Source organism: Vipera ursinii (genome assembly GCF_947247035.1).
Source record: "Vipera ursinii genome assembly, chromosome: 15".
Taxonomy (NCBI): Eukaryota; Metazoa; Chordata; class Lepidosauria; order Squamata; family Viperidae; genus Vipera; species Vipera ursinii.
In genome coordinates, this window is record NC_139528.1 from 755,597 (window position 1) to 773,193 (window position 17,597).

Sequence of the window (17,597 nt, forward strand, 5' to 3'; positions counted from 1 at the left end):
TCTTGAAACCCATGCAAGGAGGAGCCGGATGTCCCTTTTCAGGGTGGACGTGGGCTGTAATCCTGCAGTTGACCACTCAGGCGCGAGTGTGGATCTGGATTTAAAAAGAGAAAAAAACAAGTTCCTAGTCCTTATGTCAGCTCAAAGTTCCAGATTTTACGTTCCCCTCTTGGAGTTGTAAAAGTTGAAAGAAAGCCAGGTTTTTATTTCCCTTGTGTTCTTATATACGTAGGGTGTGTGTGTGGGTGTGCGTGCGCACACCTATTAACTGTGTTTCGTTCATAGGGCAGTGCTTGCCAGTCTTTTAAGTAGGCGGGACCCACATACTGGCTGGGGAATTCTGGGAGTTGAAGTCCACACCTCTTAAAGAGATTGAGGTTGAGAAACACCCGTTTCACCCGCATCTCAGCCTGGCTACAGAAGCTAATGGAGGAAATATCCATTGCCAGCTAGCGCAGGACTAAACTGCTTCCTCGTGTTTGGAACAAGGTAGAGTGCTGCTGGATAGAGAGGTTTGACCAGCCTAGCAGAACTAGCCTCGTTTTTCCAGCTGGGGGCGCCTTCTCCAGCTGCAGCTCCATTATAGCTTTGGGGCAACTTATCTTTTTAAGCTCTGCTGCAGGCGGGAGCTTTCCTCCTGCCCCAGGTAACGTCCCCCACCCTGGGCAAGAGTCTCTTCCCGATGGAAAGATTCGGCAAGCTGACGGCCATTGCCACACTTTGAGTCCTTGAAGGGCCCCCCTTGCAGCTCCCGTTTTGTAGGAGGCCCGTCTTGGCATCAGGAGAGCTGTGCAGAGTCTGAAGCGTACGGCTGCTCTGGGTCTCTGCAAAGGTTTGCAAAAAGGCATCCTACTTTTCATCAGCCAGGAAAGAAGAATCAAGTTCTGGGAAAGTTGCACCGTTTGCATTTCCAGAATATCCAGAAAAGGGGGGGGAATAGTCATGTGATGAACTGTTTAGGATTAAATTCTCCATCTGGTGGTTACCATTGCCTTCCTAACTGGGTTCCTTGCCTCAAAACTGGCTTGGATTCAGAAATCAGTCTGGAGACAGGCCTTCTTAGAAGAAGCAATCCCAGTTTTCTGGGAATGGCTTGGGTGAACTAAGTCTTGGTCCCAAAGAAGTCAGAACCGCATGACTCAAGTCACATGTTTTCACTTAGGTTTTTTTTCTTGTCATGGTTTTTTCCTGTTTTAAAAAATTCTCAGCTGCCTTAGTCACGGTAGGAAAAACAGCTCAGGATCCCGGGTCACCTTGAAAGCCTAAAAGACTTGAGAGCAGTTAAATTTTTAAATTTACCCACAAAAGAATTTAACACACAAATAGTCTGTCGCAGAAGCGACTTCCGCTGAAGTCTCCTAGATTGGGGATGAAAGGCGAAAGCGGAAGCAGCCGAGTCCGTCCCAGTATTTTGGGCAGACCAGGTTGCCCTGATAGACCGCTCTCACCGGTGTCGATTTTGCGCCTTTACGCTCCGCGTTGCTCCATACAGGAGGGCGAATCTGTACGTTGCTTTTTCCTGCCAAATGATTCACGTGGCTGCTTGTAGGTTGAAAGTGTCCAAGAGTGGCTAAAAGTGTCCCAGATTCCTTTGCGATTGGAGAGGTTTCCATTTCAGATCTTGTTTGTAAACGGGAGTCAGGAGGAGGCTTAGGGCAAAAACGTGCCGACGTTTGACTGGGGCAAAATGACTTTTGCATCGGAGTTACAGATATCCGGAAGAAGGGAAACTTTGCTATAGACCTGAATGTCTCTTTAATCCACAAACCAGAGTGTCAAGTCAGGTTTCCCTACCATAAGCTGGCAGTTGGAAGCCAAGAACGTTGTTGAACGTCGTAGAGAACATTATTCCTTAACACCTAGACCCAAAATTCTGATCAAGACACGTAAGACAAACAGCCGTGCAGGAAAAGGCCAGTAAACCACGTCATCCCTTGTGTCAAAAGCACTGACCATATTGTCTAAATTGGTAACAACTGTGCCTGGCATCTGCCTTGTGGTTTGCAGGTTTATTTCAAGATGCTACGGGCAAATAAAAGCTGGGCCTGCGCCCCTGAATCGCTTCTGCATTTTGTCCTGCACCTGGCGTGTCATGGCCCTAAATTGTGCTCGCCCCATCAGATGAGTTCCTAAAACAAATCGCAACGAGCTTTCATCTCGGCCTAGCGAGAAACAAAATCACTTTCGGTCCCGAGGATGGATGGCGGCGGGAGCTGGGAATCCCCTTCTGTTTTATTTTCCCAAAGAAAAATACGAGAAATACGCTTTTCTGCAAGCTCAGGGTGTGAGATTGCTAGATAAATCTACTCTGATCCAATACCAAAAAACCCCCAAGCCATTTCTGGACTTAATGAATAAAAAATCTGTGCTGCAAACAAGAGAAAATCTTGTTTTTTATTCAGTGCCCTGAAGAAGGTCATTGATGAGATCGGCTCACCGACTGAAAGGGGAAAGGGCATTTTCATGACAACCTGCCAGTCGAGAAGGAAAGAACGGATCCTCTCTCGTGTAATCAGGAGGGAAATTTTGAGATTGGATCAGGACGGCCTTGAAGCATCTTGCAGAGCGTGGGAAGAGACGTTCAAAAGCACAGCGAGCTTCGCAAGAGAAAGGAAAGTCCTTCCGATCTGGGTGTGAATTGGCCCACTTTCTCTGTTCCCCCCTCCTTACTCCAGGCTACCTCAGAAACTGTGCCTAAATCAGGATCTGTTAGCTTTGTGGGTGCATAACGCAGCTGAGCCATAAAAGCTGCAAATCGGGCCTGATTCAAAAGTTCTGCAACTTTGCAAGAAGAACGAAGCTCTTGTAAGTTTGAGGAAAGGATTTCCCCCCCCCCACCTTGCAATGCCTTCATTCTTGGTTTGTTCAAAACCCTCTTTCCATGTTCTTCCTAACGGTCCGCAGGGAACAGAAACTTTTGAGGCTTCATTGGGAGAACGGTGCGCCAAAAGCTGAGTCTGCTTTGTAATAGGGAAGCATCCAGCTAACTCCCCAAGGGGAGGGAGGCTTGCCGGTTCCCCTGTGCACATCAGACCCCCCTGGTGTAATTTTAGCCAGGGGATCATGTGGGGCAGCAGCTGAGCCCTCCTTCCCCATAGCCCCTCTGAGCGGCCCTTCTGGTTCCCGCACAGGATGTCTGTCTCACTCACCGCCTTGCTCACCCGGCCGCTTGGAGCATAAGTCGCACGAGATCAGTGCTGCAGATTTTCCATTGTCGGCTAGACTTCCCCCCCCCCCAGCTCACCATAAAAACAAACCGGGCAGCTGAGATTCCTCCTATTCTGAGTGGCTGCAGCAGGGAGAGCCTCTCCTGGACCACAGCTGGCCTTTGACTCTCATTTCTGCCGAGGAAAGAGCGATTTCTGGGAGAGGTAAGGCGAGGAGAGCAGGGGTTCCTGTTACGGGGGGGGTTTACCGAGGGTGGGGAGTGGGCAAACTTCTTGCAACCCTTCCAATGCAAGCCAGATCCTCCTCAAGGGAGCTGGGAAGAGGGATCCAGTGCTCTCTCAGCCTGATGGGAACCCACGCTGGATCCGCAAGTCCATTTTGGGACACGGGTTCAAGCACAAAATCACCCACTTTCCCCCCCCCACACCCCAAGCCAGCTTCTGCCTTCTGTGTGGCCAGTGTCGTGTCCAGCTGGCAAAGTTGCGGTATTTTTAATAGATGGGACAAACAGGCATAAATCAAAGGTTGCATCTTTTGTGCGATGTCCCTGAACGATAGTTTTGTTCCGCAGTTCTTAGTTTTCCTCAGATTGCATCCGAGGCCTTCCTGTTTTCATGCTTTCAGGGCGAAAAAGGAGATAACTTTCAGGGGAGGCTGGAAAACAATTTCCCACCGTGGAAGGAAGGGTGAGGCGGGAGGGGCTATTTAATGTTTAAGTCAGAAAGCCAGCCTTCTCGTCCTCTGTCTCTACCCCAGATAAACGAGGAGGAAACGGCTTCATTTTTGCTTCTAATTTGGGGTTTTAAGTTTCTTTTCTGCTGCCTGGGCAGAAAATGGGAAGTTTTTCCCTAACAGGAACCAGCTGTGTGTCTCCTTTTGGCAGAGAGGATGGGGAGGGGGGAGGAAAGACGGTGGGCGTAAGATTTTAGGTCGGAACTTTTGAAGGGTTTAGGAAAGTTGATGTAACTGAAAGGTTTCAACTAAATCAGGGGTTTGGCTTTGGGGCAAGGTGATCGCTTACTTTTCCCCAAGGTTTTTTTTCTTTTCATGTTTAGCCTTTATGGGAGGGGTTGCTGTGAATCACAGGGTTTGGGGAAACAATCCCTGCTCACAAAAGGCTCTGCTTTTGGAACCAAAGAGTGAGAAAACCTTCCCAGCAGCGTCTTCTTGTGCGTTGCAGAGGAAAAAAGGAAGCTTTGCCAGCTGAAAAAACCAGGAATGGCCCCAAGTCAAGCAGGAAAGCCTGCGTCCTATTCTTGGTGCTCTAATCAGGGCTTGAGTCCATGTGGTTTGTTTAGATTTCACGGGTGGCTCACGCCCCACAGAATCATAGAACCGTAGGGCTGGAAGGGACCTGGGAGGTCCTCTAGTCCAACCCACTATCTTTAGGGCTTGTCCGATAAACCACCTTTGGCACAATCTCTGAACTTTTCCGTGGTGTCTCCTGTTTGATCCTCCCAGAATGCGGTCACTCGTCCTTCTGTTAGCCACAGTGCTCCCCGTGGCAAACGTGGTGGCCATGGAGTCTTCTCTGGACAAAATGCTGGACTCTCAGTGGGAGCTTTGGAAGAAAATTCACCGGAAGGATTACAATGCCAAGGTAAGTGCCAGAAGCTGCCAGGCTCCCGGCTGGGTATGAAACCCGGTTGCACCAAATGCAGTCCTGCAGTGCCACACTCGCCAACCTAAAGTTCCCAGCTGATGGCAGCCTTGAGAGCTGAGCTATAAACAGCCCAGTAGGCAAACTTAGATTTATAGTGTAACTGCACTGCTGGCCAAAAATCCAGGTAAAACTTGAGTGTCCTCTTACTGGGGGATCCTCTGTGAGTAGGAAACCTGATTTAGAGGCCTGACAGGTGAAGGAAAACAGAACACTTCTGCAAACTCTTACCCAATTGGGGCCATAGATCAGATTTGTTCCCAGGCTTGTATTTCTGCCTCTAAAAAGCGTTGCGAAAACTCTTGTGTAAGCGAAAGAAAACTTGGGGGGGGCGGCCCTGTCCTTGTTTTGCGCAAGGGATCAGCACTTTGGGGCATAGAAATGCTCCCTGTGTAACTTTCAGGAATCCATCCGAAAAAGACCCATTTTGCCATGTGGATGTTGGCTGTGTCTTTGAACCTGACTATTGCCTGGGTATTTTAACAGATGGAAGAAGTTTCCCGGAGGGTCATATGGGAGAAAAACCTGAAATACATCAACACCCATAATTTGGAATTCTCCCTGGGAAGACACACTTTTGAGTTGGCCATGAACCATCTGGGAGACATGGTAAGATGGGACAATTCCTCTGTTCAGGAATCAAAATGTCGTTTGCTCAGTGATACGATGCTGTAGAATTAAAATTATGCCCTTGCGCTAGTTGAAAAAAAACAATGTGTGGCATTTTCCCCCCCTGCTAGCTGCACGCTAAATAAACCAGGTTGAGAGATGTACTGAAATGTCCCCATCTTATCTGGGCAAGTAACCTCTTTGTTCAAACCCCAAAGTGAGAATTGCTGTGTAATTCAATTCGTTGATGTGGAAAATCCACAGAATTTCCCTCTTTGCTGGTAGCGATGCCTTATCTTTTTTCCAACACGCATTTGTTCTAATTTGACATCGATGCCCAGCTCTGACTCACATGACACGCTAAAACTATGTTTTGCCATTGGGCCTTGGTGCACATAATTATACACTCTTACAGGTTTTGGCCTCTTCATTTGCATTTTCTGTTTCTGTCTCAGGAAGGTGGGAGGCGCCTGGCACATCTCCCTCATCTTTGTAGAAAAACATCAACAGAATAACAAAGTTGCAAGGGACCTTGGAGATCTTCTAGTCCAACCCTTAGTCCATTAAAGAGACAGTCACAAATCTAGACCGTGGGTCTTCAGGACAGTTAAGACCCCTTTGCATCGTTTTAGGAATTCAGGAGTGGGTGGAATTGTCGCTGGGGATGATGGGATCTATGGAGGCCTAGGGAACAATTCTGAGAAGGTTGCTTTGTGGTCTCAGGCGTAAAAGCCATCATGAACTGGACCCCAACTTTGTCAAAGGAGATCAAGCGTCCCACGTTCGGCTTAGCCATCTTCACTTTGCTCCCTTTTTCCCATCTGCAGACCAGTGAGGAGGTCGTTCAGAAGATGATGGGGCTTAAAGTCCCACCGTCGCGTACCCAAAACAATGAGACCCTTTACATTCCTGACTGGGAAAAAAGAGTTCCAGATTCTGTCGATTACCGGAAAAAGGGCTACGTAACCCCAGTCAAAAACCAGGTAAAACCCCTCGGGCCCTTTCCAAGGGCAGTTGTTTGTCTGACGGAGGTCCAGTGGCCTCTTGTGTTTCATCCTTTTGGGCTGGACCGTTACAGCTTCCTTCGTGGACCTTCCCTGTCTGCTCTCGCCAAAGTTGGCTTCCTGAGGAGTTAAAACCAGAACCAGATTCCCTTTTGGCAACCAAGGGATCTATTAGACCTTCCCCTGGTCCTCACAGGCGATCAGCAATGAGAGGGGAGGAAAAGGGCCCAATGGAAGACAGAACTGGAGCGTCAAATAGAATTGAAGTTAAACAAAAATAAACTTCTAAGAAGCAGCTTAAACAAGGAGAGTGAAAGTGAGACGGCGTGCCCATGCTGGCTTATTTCAAATTATTTATTCCCAGAGGCAGAAAGAATAAAAAATCACCAGCCTCTCAAAGGGATTCCCTGCTTCACTTTCTCAGATGCAGAGCAATAATTCATGGTGCTCATGGGGGAAAAAAAAAACCCCTAAAACTATCTCTCACACACCTGTGTAAAGAACTTGCAGGCTTTGTGGCCCCCAGTTTGGCAGCCGTGCTTCTCCCTTGGCAGGGCCAGTGTGGATCTTGCTGGGCGTTCAGCTCGGCGGGCGCTCTGGAGGGGCAGCTGAAGAAGAAGACGGGCAAGGTGCTGAACCTCAGCCCCCAAAACCTGGTCGACTGCGTCACCAGCAACAGCGGCTGTGGTGGGGGCTACATGACCAACGCCTTTGAGTACGTGAAGGAGAACCGGGGAATCGATTCCGACGACTCTTATCCCTACATTGGCCAGGTAGGGTGGCCCTGTCTCCTGTTTCAACCAGTGTCCCTCTTGGTTCGTTGGCCTTCTGGATAGGGGAGACCCCCAATAAAATACCCTAAATAATTTTGTGCAACTGAAATGGACCAAACACAGTGTCGGAACCCATTTTAACTCATTAAAATGCCGGTGGCACATTGGGAAAAACAACGGGGCTGTTTTGATTGAGACCTTCCACAGGCCAGCAGTCATGGAGGATGGAGGAATCGGACAGAATTGGGAGGGCAGGGAGAGGGAAGCTGCCAATGGCGGGAGACCTAAAGAGATGGAGTCAGCCTTGAAGGGACTTGTTTATAAAGGAAAGGAGCGGATGTACAAATCTGCCGTTTTCTTCTCTGCAGGATGAAAATTGCATGTATAACCCCACGGGCAAGGCTGCCAAGTGCCGTGGTTACAGAGAGATCCCGGAAGGCAACGAGCGGGCTCTGAAAAGGGCCGTGGCCCGGATCGGCCCCGTTTCGGTGGGCATCGATGCCAGTTTGTCTTCCTTCCAGTTCTACAGCCGAGGTGAGTCAGGGAAGATCTCAGTTGCCAAGAGTGGGGTGAGGCGGGGAAACCACCCTCCTGTCCCCCTGGGCCGCCAGAAGTCACCCCCCTTCTCTTGAATCAGTGGGGGTGTCTTCCATAGATTGCATTCGGCTTAATTTGACCCCCAAACCTTCCCCATCCCTCTGTGGATTTTAATTCATTGCTGTTAGAGAGATGTACCTGTTCACCCATCCTGAGATGCCAAGAGAAGCCTCGTCTATCTCCCCACACCCCAAGGAGGATCGCAATCTGGCTGTAAAAAGGGAAGTTGGATTCTCCAGAGCTGAAGACTCTCCTCTTTCTCATTTTCTCAGGGGTATATTACGATGAAAACTGCAACCCCGGCAACATCAATCATGCCGTACTGGCAGTGGGTTATGGGACCCAAAAGGGTACCAAGCACTGGATCGTGAAAAACAGGTACGGCTTCATTGACCTCCCATTTTATGCCACAAATAACCTTCTGGGGCACCAAATCCTGTATTTTGCTGTGGGTAACCACCGACAAACCATAATGCAACAGGCTGTATGTAAAAAAAAAAAAAGTAATTAACCTGCCTCAAATTAAGAACGAAAAATGTACTGAGAAAGCCAGCTCCGGTCAGAAATAAAAACAGATGTCACTTATCACCCTGAAGCCGGACAACCAAATGGAGAAGCTGGTGGAGATTTAAAATTTTAATCTTTTTCCCCTCTCTCTTTCTTTTCCACAGCTGGGGGGAAGAGTGGGGTGACAAAGGCTACGTCCTCATGGCCAGGAATATGGACAACGCTTGTGGAATTGCAAATTTAGCCAGTTTCCCAAAGATGTGAGCAACGGTGGCCAAACCTGATGGCAGATCCTGGTCCTTCGTTGGCCGATGGCTGGATTCCCGAGCCGACAAAAGGGACCACTGATACAGGAAGGACCCATTTGGCTTCTTAAGCAGCGTTGAGAGCGTATTAAAAAGATTTAATCTTACAGTTTTTTAAAATAAATTGTTGCTGCATTTTTTTTTCTTTGCAAAAGAAGCATAACTTTCAAGTAGAAAAACCTTAGTCCTGATCTATTTTCTTGGCTTCCGAAATAAGAACTGCTAAAAAAAATTAAAAATAGTCATCATTTTTGTAAGCTCCGCAGAGTCACTGAGAGTGAGGGGGTGGCCTAGATATTATCTAAATAAATAAAACTGAGAGGCAGATGTGAGGGAGACCTTTAAGTGTATTGCTGCTCTTTTAATCAAGAATTTGAGGAGGGTCAACCTTGGCAGCTTTAAGACTTGTGGACTTCATCTTCCCAGAATTCCCCAGCCAGCATGGTTGGATGGGGAATTCTGGGAGTTGAAGTCCACAAGTCTTGAAGTCACCAAGGCTGGGCAGCCCTGCCTTAAGCTGAGGTTGTGTTCTTTCACTTCCTCACTATTTCTCATAAATTTACTGCTGCAAATTGGATTGACTGTACAGAGACCAAGCCTCTTGCTGGAACTGGGTTAGGGGCTGCAGAATTGGGGTATCCGATGCCATTAATTTCTAAATCCCTACTAGAGGCAGAGAAAACCAGTTTGGGGGCCGCACTCCTATTAGCAAGGAAAGAGAGAGCATATTTCCCAGACAAGCTTTGGAAGTTGTGACAGGGAGAAAGGAAAATTGGTGCCTAAGAAACGAGGGAACGGGTTTTACACACCCGCCTCCAGTTGTGCAAACCAGGAAGCTTTGCTCTGAATAAGTGCATTGTTTTTGCAAGCATCCAAATGAGGAAACGGATAAAATAATTCCTCCCCCCCCCTTGCAGGAAAAATGAAAAACTACCCAGGTGCAAAACAAGAACATTTATGTGTGATGGTTCACTAAAATAAGTTATTTTTGATTACGCCTGGCTTTCTTTTTCCCAAACACACCTGCTCCCAGGAGGATCTTCCTCAATGGTGCCTTTGCCCACCCTGACCAGCTGCTGTCCGGAGGAAAATGAGCTTCCCCCTTGATTGGGGTTTTGCAGCTGAAGGGAGGATCCGGTTGCAAATCCTCTTCCCCCTTTCTGTTCCTTTTGGTACTTACCAGCTGCATCTCTTTGAGCAAAGGGAGGTTTGTGCATTTTCACTCACAACCCCTTGTGCAGAAAGGCCTGGGGTAAATTGTGATCTTCTTGCCTGAGCTAGCCATGAGTTTCTTTGGCCCAAGAGTGCCCTGAAAGTTGTAGCTTTGTAGCTCCTGTTTCACTTGTGCTTGACAAAACATTCTCCTGAGCTCACAACAGCAGTTGGCTTCCAGCCTCTTACTCTGAAGTGTGCTGCACAGTCACATCCCAGCAACTAAGGCTCAGTTGCATATGGACTCCTGTCCTGCGTGAACTCTTCAGGGCAGTTGACCAATAAATCATGATTGGTTAGGTTCACCCCCACACCCAGGAGTAAGCGGTGGCTTACAAACACAGGATCCGAGTCCAGAAAGTAATCAAAAAAAGAATGTCTAGAATAATAGACTTGGAAGGGACCTTGGAGGTCTTCTAGTCCAACCCCTGCTCAAGCAGGATGCACTATGCCATTTCAGACAAATAGTTGCCAGTCTTTTCTTTAAAACCTCCATGTTGGAGAACCCACAACTTCCAGAGGCAAGCTAGAAGTGATCGATTGTTCTTAACTGCCAGGAAATTTCTCCTTAATTTTAGGTTGCTTCTCTCCTTGATGAGCTTCCACCTGTTGCTTCTTGTCCTGCCTTCTGGTGCTTTGGAGAAGAGCTTGACCCCCTCTTCTTTGTGGCAGCCCCTCAAATATTGGAAGGCTGCTATCCTGTCACCCCTAGTCCTTTTCATTAAATCAGACATACCCAATTTCTGCAACTGTTCTTCATATGTTTTAACCTCCAGTCCCCTAGCTTTAGGGCCAGCCGGGATGGGCCTATTCTAAGATGAAGCCCACACATCTCACCAGGGTCACACTCCTCACACAGTGAGGAGACCCAGAGATGGGAGGATTGTGTGTGTTAATGCTCGCTCATGAGTAACCAGGCTTTTCAACAGGAAATCAACCCCTCTGTGCAAGCCGATCACCCTGGTCTTTCTGGGCAAAAGCTCAGGTTAACCTGACATTCTTCTCAAGCTTAAACGGTGAGCGGAAAGCTTGGTAAAACCCAGCAAGTGAAAACGGAGAATATTCAGATCATTTTTTGTTTGACTGAAACGGAAAATCACAACCCGTTTCCTTGTGGGGCAGGCTCATGTGACAAGGGTAATAAATTGATTGTCTCCCGTTGGCAACAGCATTGGGCGGCTGCTTCGGCGATGAGCAACAGTGTTCAGCTACGGAGTTAGCAAACAGTTGGCAGAATAGAGAAAATTATTCTCTGAGGGCAGTCAGAGATTGGAAGACTACAATTTAGAAATGTCAGCCAGCTGTAAGATGTTCAGGTAGGAAGAAGGCCATGTTCTTCTTTGCAACACCGTCTTTGAGCCGGGTGAGAAAGTTTATTTTTCCATCAAAGGGGATTTGCAAGAATGTTAACTTTTAGGTTGGAATCTCTGGATAATACTGGATATCTTTTCATCAGGGGTTCATACCTAACAAGGGGGGAAACAAGGAATTTGCTACCAAACCTGGATTCTGGCAGGAACTTCCAGCCAAGACACTTTCACTGATTAATTACTTTCACGGTGAACAAATTTTCCTGTTGCTATTGAGTCCTATTCTGAGAATATATGTTTTTGCAAAAATTAAATATGAGCCGGGTCTTAATTCGTAAAGATGCATTAGGTTTAAGAAACTGGAGATACAAATGAGATCTATCTCCTTGATTCTTTGCATATTTTCCAAGCAATTTCCTAATTCAAAGTCGATAGTCTCCAATTTAACACCAGAGTTGACAGAAATGTGGCGGATAAGAAACTTTTCACATCATTAAAATATTTATTTGGGATACAGCCTCTCCATCTTCCAGTGAGTGTTCAACTTATTGCTTGCTTTACTTTTCGAAGCTGCCTGGAATCGCCCTGAGTGAGTTGGGAGGCCATATAAATTTTCTTATCAAATAAATGAAATAGTGCTTTATCTTCCTTGCTTTGTGAGCAAACTCAGTGGTATGATTAAAAATGTGGCAATATTTTGCCTGGCGGATTGCATTGATTTCTTTGTAAGAAGTAAAGCAAGATTCCTTTGTTAAAGTATCTAATCTAGAGAGTAGATTTATCAGAGTGGTGTTGGGAGAATTGCATGATGTCTCCAATAATTTGACTCCAACAGACATTAGGTCTTGTGGCTTCAAGATTGTACAAACTTCTGACTGAACACCATTGTTGCATTGTGCAAAGAATGTTCTTAGGAGCATAAATATTCAGCACTTCAACTATATAAATGGACTTTTCCTTCTTGACTTGCTAGTGATTGGCAGAGTTAAACAATCATTCCTCTGGCGTGCCCTGACTTGAAGAAATGCAGGGTGATCAGACTGTGATGGATCGTTATGATTCATATAAGTCATGGACACCCGTGGTGGTTGCCAGTCAATGTCCTCTCAAGCTTATGTTGTCATTTCAAATTTGAGTGTTTCCTACATCTCAACAGGATGGAGATACACGTCTGGCTATTGGCCTTTTGTGTTATCGTCGCATCTGAACTACAGTGGCAAAGGGACCCCAAGCTGAACAAGTGCTGGGAATTATGGAAGAAAAAATATGGCAAAGATTACCAAAATAAGGTAAGAGTGCTCAGTGGTAGCTCCTGCAGATAAAAATAAGAAGTACATAATTCTTTTTATAAGCAAGATCGTCTTGTTGGCTAATTATGACTTCTGCTTTAATTCTTAGAATCAGGAAGAGCAGCGCCGAATGAATTGGGAAAAGAATGCACAATTTATCGCACTACACAATTTCGAATATTCATTTGGCTTGTATTCTTACGAACTTGGCATGAATAACCTAGGAGATATGGTTAGTAATCTTGATTTATTTAATGGATATTTAAGTGGGCTTGGTAACTACACGTAATAGATGCCGGGAAGGACTAAATGATACTAAATGTGAATTGTGAGGGTTAAAGAGTATAGCAGCTTGAATTTTTTTAGGGAGGATGAAAAAAAATATTCAGGTGTATTTCATGGTGATGGGAACTTCTGCAATCAGGTGAATAAATGCAAGACTTGCTGATTTCATTTGAAAAATGTAAGTTAAATTTAAGTAGTTAGCATTCCTCATTTCTCCTTTAAAGAAAATCTCCAATACTTCCTGTGCAAACAAGGAGGGGTGTCTCTTTACTTAAATTCAAAAAAGTAAAAAAACTGTTTTTACTGAATGCATGGAGCAGTTGAAGAATCTGCACAGTGGTCACCTTGACAGACCCTTTCACACAACTGGAAACTTAAGTGCAAAGGAACAAAGTCCCTTTACTGATCTTCCAGTCTGCGGATGGATGAACTGTCAGAACACAACAGTCCTGTTTTGAAGGATTGAGTGAAAGGATGAAGAGAACACGCTTTTTTAAGAAAAGCTGTTAATTGGTGGAATGGCTTGCCTCCAGAGCTGGTGGGTGCTCCATCTCTGGAGGTTTTTAAGAAGAGACTGGACAGCCATTTGTTCGGAATGGTGTAGGGTCTCCTGCCTGAGCAGGGGGCTGGACTAGAAGACCTCCGAGGTCCCTCCCAGCTCTATTATTCTGCTATTCTGTTATTCCTTCTTTTGGCTAAATTAATACATGCATTTCTGATCTTTCTACAGACCAATGAAGAAGTCTCGTTGCTCATGACCGGCTTGAAAATCCCGTCCTGGTGGAACCGAAATTCCACGTCACACAAATCCATCGTAGGCGTTGGTCTTCCTGACTCCATAGACTGGAGGGCCAAGGGATTTGTCACGAGCGTTAAAGACCAGGTGAGAAGGACTTTTAAACACCCACTGGTCTCTTCAGGACATTGTTGCGCAACTGATTTTGACCATCTCTATCTTTCAGTACTCGTGTGGCGCTTGCTGGGCCTTCAGTGCCGTTGGCGCCCTGGAAGCTCAATTAAAACTCAGGACTGGGAAATTGGTGTCGCTCAGCCCGCAGAATCTCGTTGATTGCTCCAGCTTGTATGGGAACCATGGCTGTAACGGAGGTTATATGCCTGCTGCTTTCCAGTATATCATAGATAATAAAGGCATCAACTCCGAGGCTTCCTATCCATATAAGGCCAAGGTTGGTATGGTTATTGTTGCAGAGACTGCTTGCAAAAGTGTTCTAAATAGGGGTGGGCAAACGTGGCAACTTTAAGATTTGTGGACTTCAATTCCCAGAATTGAAGGAGGATTCTGGGAGTTGAAGTCCACGGATTTTAAAGTTACCAAGTTTGGACAATCCTGGTCTAAACTTGGTCTCTCTTTGGTCTCCTTTCTTGATATTTGCAAAGAGTGGGGAATGTCGTAATTAAAGTATAAAAATATTATTAAATTAAATTAAAAAATTAAAGCTGGCCCATTTAATCATTTCGCTGAGGTCCTCAATCCTACGCACAGCAGCATAGGTAAGCCCTTGCTACTTGTTCCAAACTTAATTTATAGGATTGTGCCATAAGTTCCATTTGGGCTTCTGCGTAATCTTCCAACTTTAAGGGGGGAAAACCCCACAGAATAATTCAGAATGTGTGGCTGCTCCATCTTAAAAGAGATATTTCTTGTTTCGCTCACGTCAAATGGAGCATTTGAAGTGAAGAAGCAAAGAAAGATGTGACTATGTCGTAGAATCAAATTATAAACAAATGAATTAACCATCAGTTACAAGAAGTGGTATTTTAACAGGTTTTCTCAATCCTTATCACCACTATAAAAATTGCATGCTTTATCCCTCATCATGCTTTTGCTGACCAAAGTGAAGTGGAGAAATGCTTATCGTGATTCCAGACCCATTTATTCTGCTTTAATTAAAATTTTGTTTTTTGCAAGACACCCAATGCAACATACATTTATGTTTTACAGTCACCGAGGTTGGCCTGAGTCCCAGCAATAAATTTTAGCACCTCCCAAAGGTGTTAGCCTCACCTACCACCTGAAGAAAGCTGGGATTTTACCAGCCAACGAAACGACAATTATTTAAGAAATAAACCAGAGGGAAAAGCAGTGGGATTGAGTGGGGCACAAATCTGTGGGTTTACTCAGGAGGAAAACCAGTTTGAACTTTTTCCTGCTTCCTGCAGGATGGGCTCTGTCGCTATAATCCCTCTGCACGAGCTGCTACCTGTTCTAAATATATCTTGCTTCCATCTGGAAATGAGACTTATCTACAGGATGCTGTAGCCAAAATTGGACCAGTGGCAGTGGCCATCAATGCAAATCAGCCGACGTTCTTTCTGTATAAGCAGGGTGAGTTCTTAACATTCACACATACACGGAGAGCCCCAGAAGGAAACGTGTCCACATTTTTGTTGATCTGTTAAATGAACAAGATTCAGTTTTGTGAGTTTGGGATCCTGGGTTCCCAATAAACATTTAGAAGTGATTCCAACTTTTTTCCCCAAACAGGAGTTTATAATGATCCCAGATGTACGAGTCAGCATTTGAATCATGGTGTCCTCGTGGTTGGATATGGAAAGGAGAAGGGCGTGGATTATTGGCTTGTGAAGAACAGGTATGCAAGCCCTTGGGCAGTTTCAGGGGCTAAACCAGAATTAATGACTGGGCATAGTTGTTTTAAGATGCTTTGGTCTTAAATATAAATGTAGCATTCTTTCCTGCAAACAAGCATCCTAACTAGAAAGAATTAATTTAGGGACAGTTGAAGATTTAGTAGCTTTTGTCTGCTTGTAAGGGTGCCGGAGGGAGATTATGCACGATCTCTGATCCGCTTTTGTGCAAGGGAAAAATGGATTGAAGTGATGTATATTTTTGGCAAATCTTTTGATTTATAAGCCATATTAAGGACTTCTCAAGCAGAAAAGCAGAGACCCAAATTATTTTCAACACATCCTTGCTCTACAGATTGTAGTCAAACATTGCATTATATCAAAATGCTTCTCCTCCTCCTCCTCCTCCTCCTCCTCCTCCTCCTCCTCCTCCTCCTCCTCCTCCTCTCTTAGTAGGGTGTGAAGATGCAGCTTGCAAGAAGCCACCACTCCTTTATAGATTGCATTGGCATCTTGACTGTTTTTGCCCCTTGTCAATCAAAGCATCCAACTGTCCAAAGATGCCAGAGAAATTCTACATAATTTGAGGAATATCAGTGGCATTCTCAACCCACAACACTGCATCCTCATTTGGACACCTCACTTAAGAAAGCTCATTCCTAAAGCATTTACTCATTATTTTCCTCTTTTTATTCCAACAGTTGGGGAATCAATTTTGGCCAAGAAGGCTATATTAAAATTGCAAGAAATCAAGGGAATCGCTGCGGCATCGCCAGCTACTGTTCCTATCCGCTAATTTAAATGGTGTCTTCAGTTTCCAGTTTCTTCGCTTGAGGAACCCTATTAGGCAGCTAATCTTAGCCTTTAAATATATATATATATATAAATCTAACTGCTGCATTTGGGAAGAGCGATTGATCTTCATTCGGCTCCACCTGGTAGATCTGAAACAAGCAGCCCATATGAGGGTTTATCTGGGTTTAGTTTAGAATTTGCTAACGATCTCAGGGGCACCGCCAGGCTTAATCAGTTAATCAGGTAATGTCTGCCAATCTGCTTTGAACAACCAAAGAGCAATGGGTAATTGTCAGGGATTTCCATTCAGGCCACCTGAAAATGGCATGGAGTAAAAAATAGCGTCCAGAATCTGCATTCAAGAATGTAAAGCAAAGTCTTCTTTAAGGTTCAGCCATTTGCAAGACGGTTTCTCGTCTGAAAAGAGTCAAATGCATACAAGTTGAACTTTGGATTCATTTAACATGAGGAAGAAAAGAACATTTTCACTGCTCGGAGCCATTGCATGGAATGCAACATTAGAAACATGGAACCCTAGAGCTGGAAGGGACCTTAGAGGTCATTTACTCTAACCCTCTGCCCAAGACAGAAGACTTTATTATACCATCCCAGACAAATGGCTGTCCAATCTTCTTTTGAAAATCACCGGCAATGGAGATTTGGTTCTTCTTGCAACATATGCTGGATCCTTTCTGCACCTGGTTGAAATTTAATTTGACAGCCCAGATTTAACCTTGGCCCGTATTAAACATTATTAAAGGCAATGCATGTTCAAGAAAAGGTGGCTTGGTGTGATGTGAAAACCCGGTTGCTGTGCTTTGTTTATTATAAATAAATAAACAATCTTTATAAATAATAAATAATTTTAAACACATGCTTTAAAAATCATCACCAGAATATTAGTTCTCTTTCATCCCCAAATATACCTAATATAAATTTAAATATATATATATATAAATAAATAAATAATATATCTATTTATATATCTTCTCTCCCTCTCTCTCTCTCTGTCACTACACACACACACACACACACACACACAAAATCATAAGGACATGATGTCATCCCACATGACGTCATTGGGCAGGGCTCCAATCAGCAGCCACGCCTTGTTTGAAAAAAGGCAGGAAAAGCCAAGGGTGGGGGAGGGGGCAACAGTTGGGCTACCTGAGGGGAAAAGGCGGGAAAGGTGGAACCGCACCTTGTGTTTGAGGGAGGGAGCAGCCTAAGGTGGCCATTTTCCCCCCTCGTGGTGTGCCTTCTCTCCCCTTTCCCAATGTCATTTTTTTTAGAAAACACACAATAATAGGTGTTATCTTATTTTAGTTCCTCACTGAGCTATGTTTCTAGACTATGTGGGTTCCAGATCCCTCCAACCAGGCAGTCTAATTTCTCCTCTCCTGCATCAGCCATGATGGCTGGGTATAAGGAGAATGGCCAGTTCTGCCCCCCCCTCCCGCCTTTGCATCCACTGGC

The 17,597-nt window shown here is 45.3% G+C and overlaps 2 protein-coding genes across 4 annotated transcripts; both read left to right on the top strand.

The window, feature by feature from the left end:
* Nucleotides 1–3,206: 3,206 nt before the first annotated feature.
* On the top strand, nucleotides 3,207–8,747 carry CTSK (cathepsin K). Of its 2 annotated transcripts, none has more exons than XM_083374627.1 (8): nucleotides 3,207–3,376; nucleotides 4,630–4,768; nucleotides 5,315–5,437; nucleotides 6,265–6,420; nucleotides 6,996–7,214; nucleotides 7,583–7,748; nucleotides 8,084–8,189; nucleotides 8,483–8,747. In XM_083374627.1, exons 2-8 carry the CDS (start codon nucleotides 4,631–4,633, stop codon nucleotides 8,580–8,582), a joined length of 1,008 nt encoding a protein of 335 aa, XP_083230753.1. In that variant the 5' UTR covers nucleotides 3,207–3,376; nucleotide 4,630; the 3' UTR covers nucleotides 8,583–8,747. The 2 variants fall into 2 exon arrangements, with proteins under 2 accessions (XP_083230753.1, XP_083230752.1); XM_083374626.1 differs by having other exon boundaries at nucleotides 3,207–3,371.
* Nucleotides 8,748–11,016: 2,269 nt separating this feature from the next.
* LOC310647394 (cathepsin S-like) lies at nucleotides 11,017–16,986 on the top strand. Of its 2 annotated transcripts, none has more exons than XM_083374624.1 (8): nucleotides 11,017–11,151; nucleotides 12,302–12,434; nucleotides 12,544–12,666; nucleotides 13,450–13,602; nucleotides 13,682–13,906; nucleotides 14,901–15,066; nucleotides 15,226–15,331; nucleotides 16,028–16,986. In XM_083374624.1, the coding sequence occupies exons 1-8, from the start codon at nucleotides 11,126–11,128 to the stop codon at nucleotides 16,125–16,127; spliced, it is 1,032 nt and encodes a 343-aa protein (XP_083230750.1). In that variant the 5' UTR covers nucleotides 11,017–11,125; the 3' UTR covers nucleotides 16,128–16,986. The 2 variants fall into 2 exon arrangements, with proteins under 2 accessions (XP_083230750.1, XP_083230751.1); XM_083374625.1 differs by having other exon boundaries at nucleotides 11,030–11,198.
* The last annotated feature ends 611 nt before the right edge of the window (nucleotides 16,987–17,597 follow it).

Excerpts from the sequence above, each read along its gene's own strand:
- LOC310647394 (XM_083374624.1), top strand. The coding sequence starts at position 11,126 with ATGTCAGCCAGCTGTAAGATGTTCAG. Across the intron at positions 13,907-14,900 it reads CCTATCCATATAAGGCCAAG|GATGGGCTCTGTCGCTATAA; the intron begins GTTGGTATGGTT and ends TGCTTCCTGCAG. Across the intron at positions 15,332-16,027 it reads TATTGGCTTGTGAAGAACAG|TTGGGGAATCAATTTTGGCC; the intron begins GTATGCAAGCCC and ends TTATTCCAACAG.
- CTSK (XM_083374627.1), top strand. The coding sequence starts at position 4,631 with ATGCGGTCACTCGTCCTTCTGTTAGCCACAGTGCTCCCCGTGGCAAAC. Across the intron at positions 5,438-6,264 it reads TGAACCATCTGGGAGACATG|ACCAGTGAGGAGGTCGTTCA; the intron begins GTAAGATGGGAC and ends TCCCATCTGCAG. Across the intron at positions 8,190-8,482 it reads CACTGGATCGTGAAAAACAG|CTGGGGGGAAGAGTGGGGTG; the intron begins GTACGGCTTCAT and ends TCTTTTCCACAG.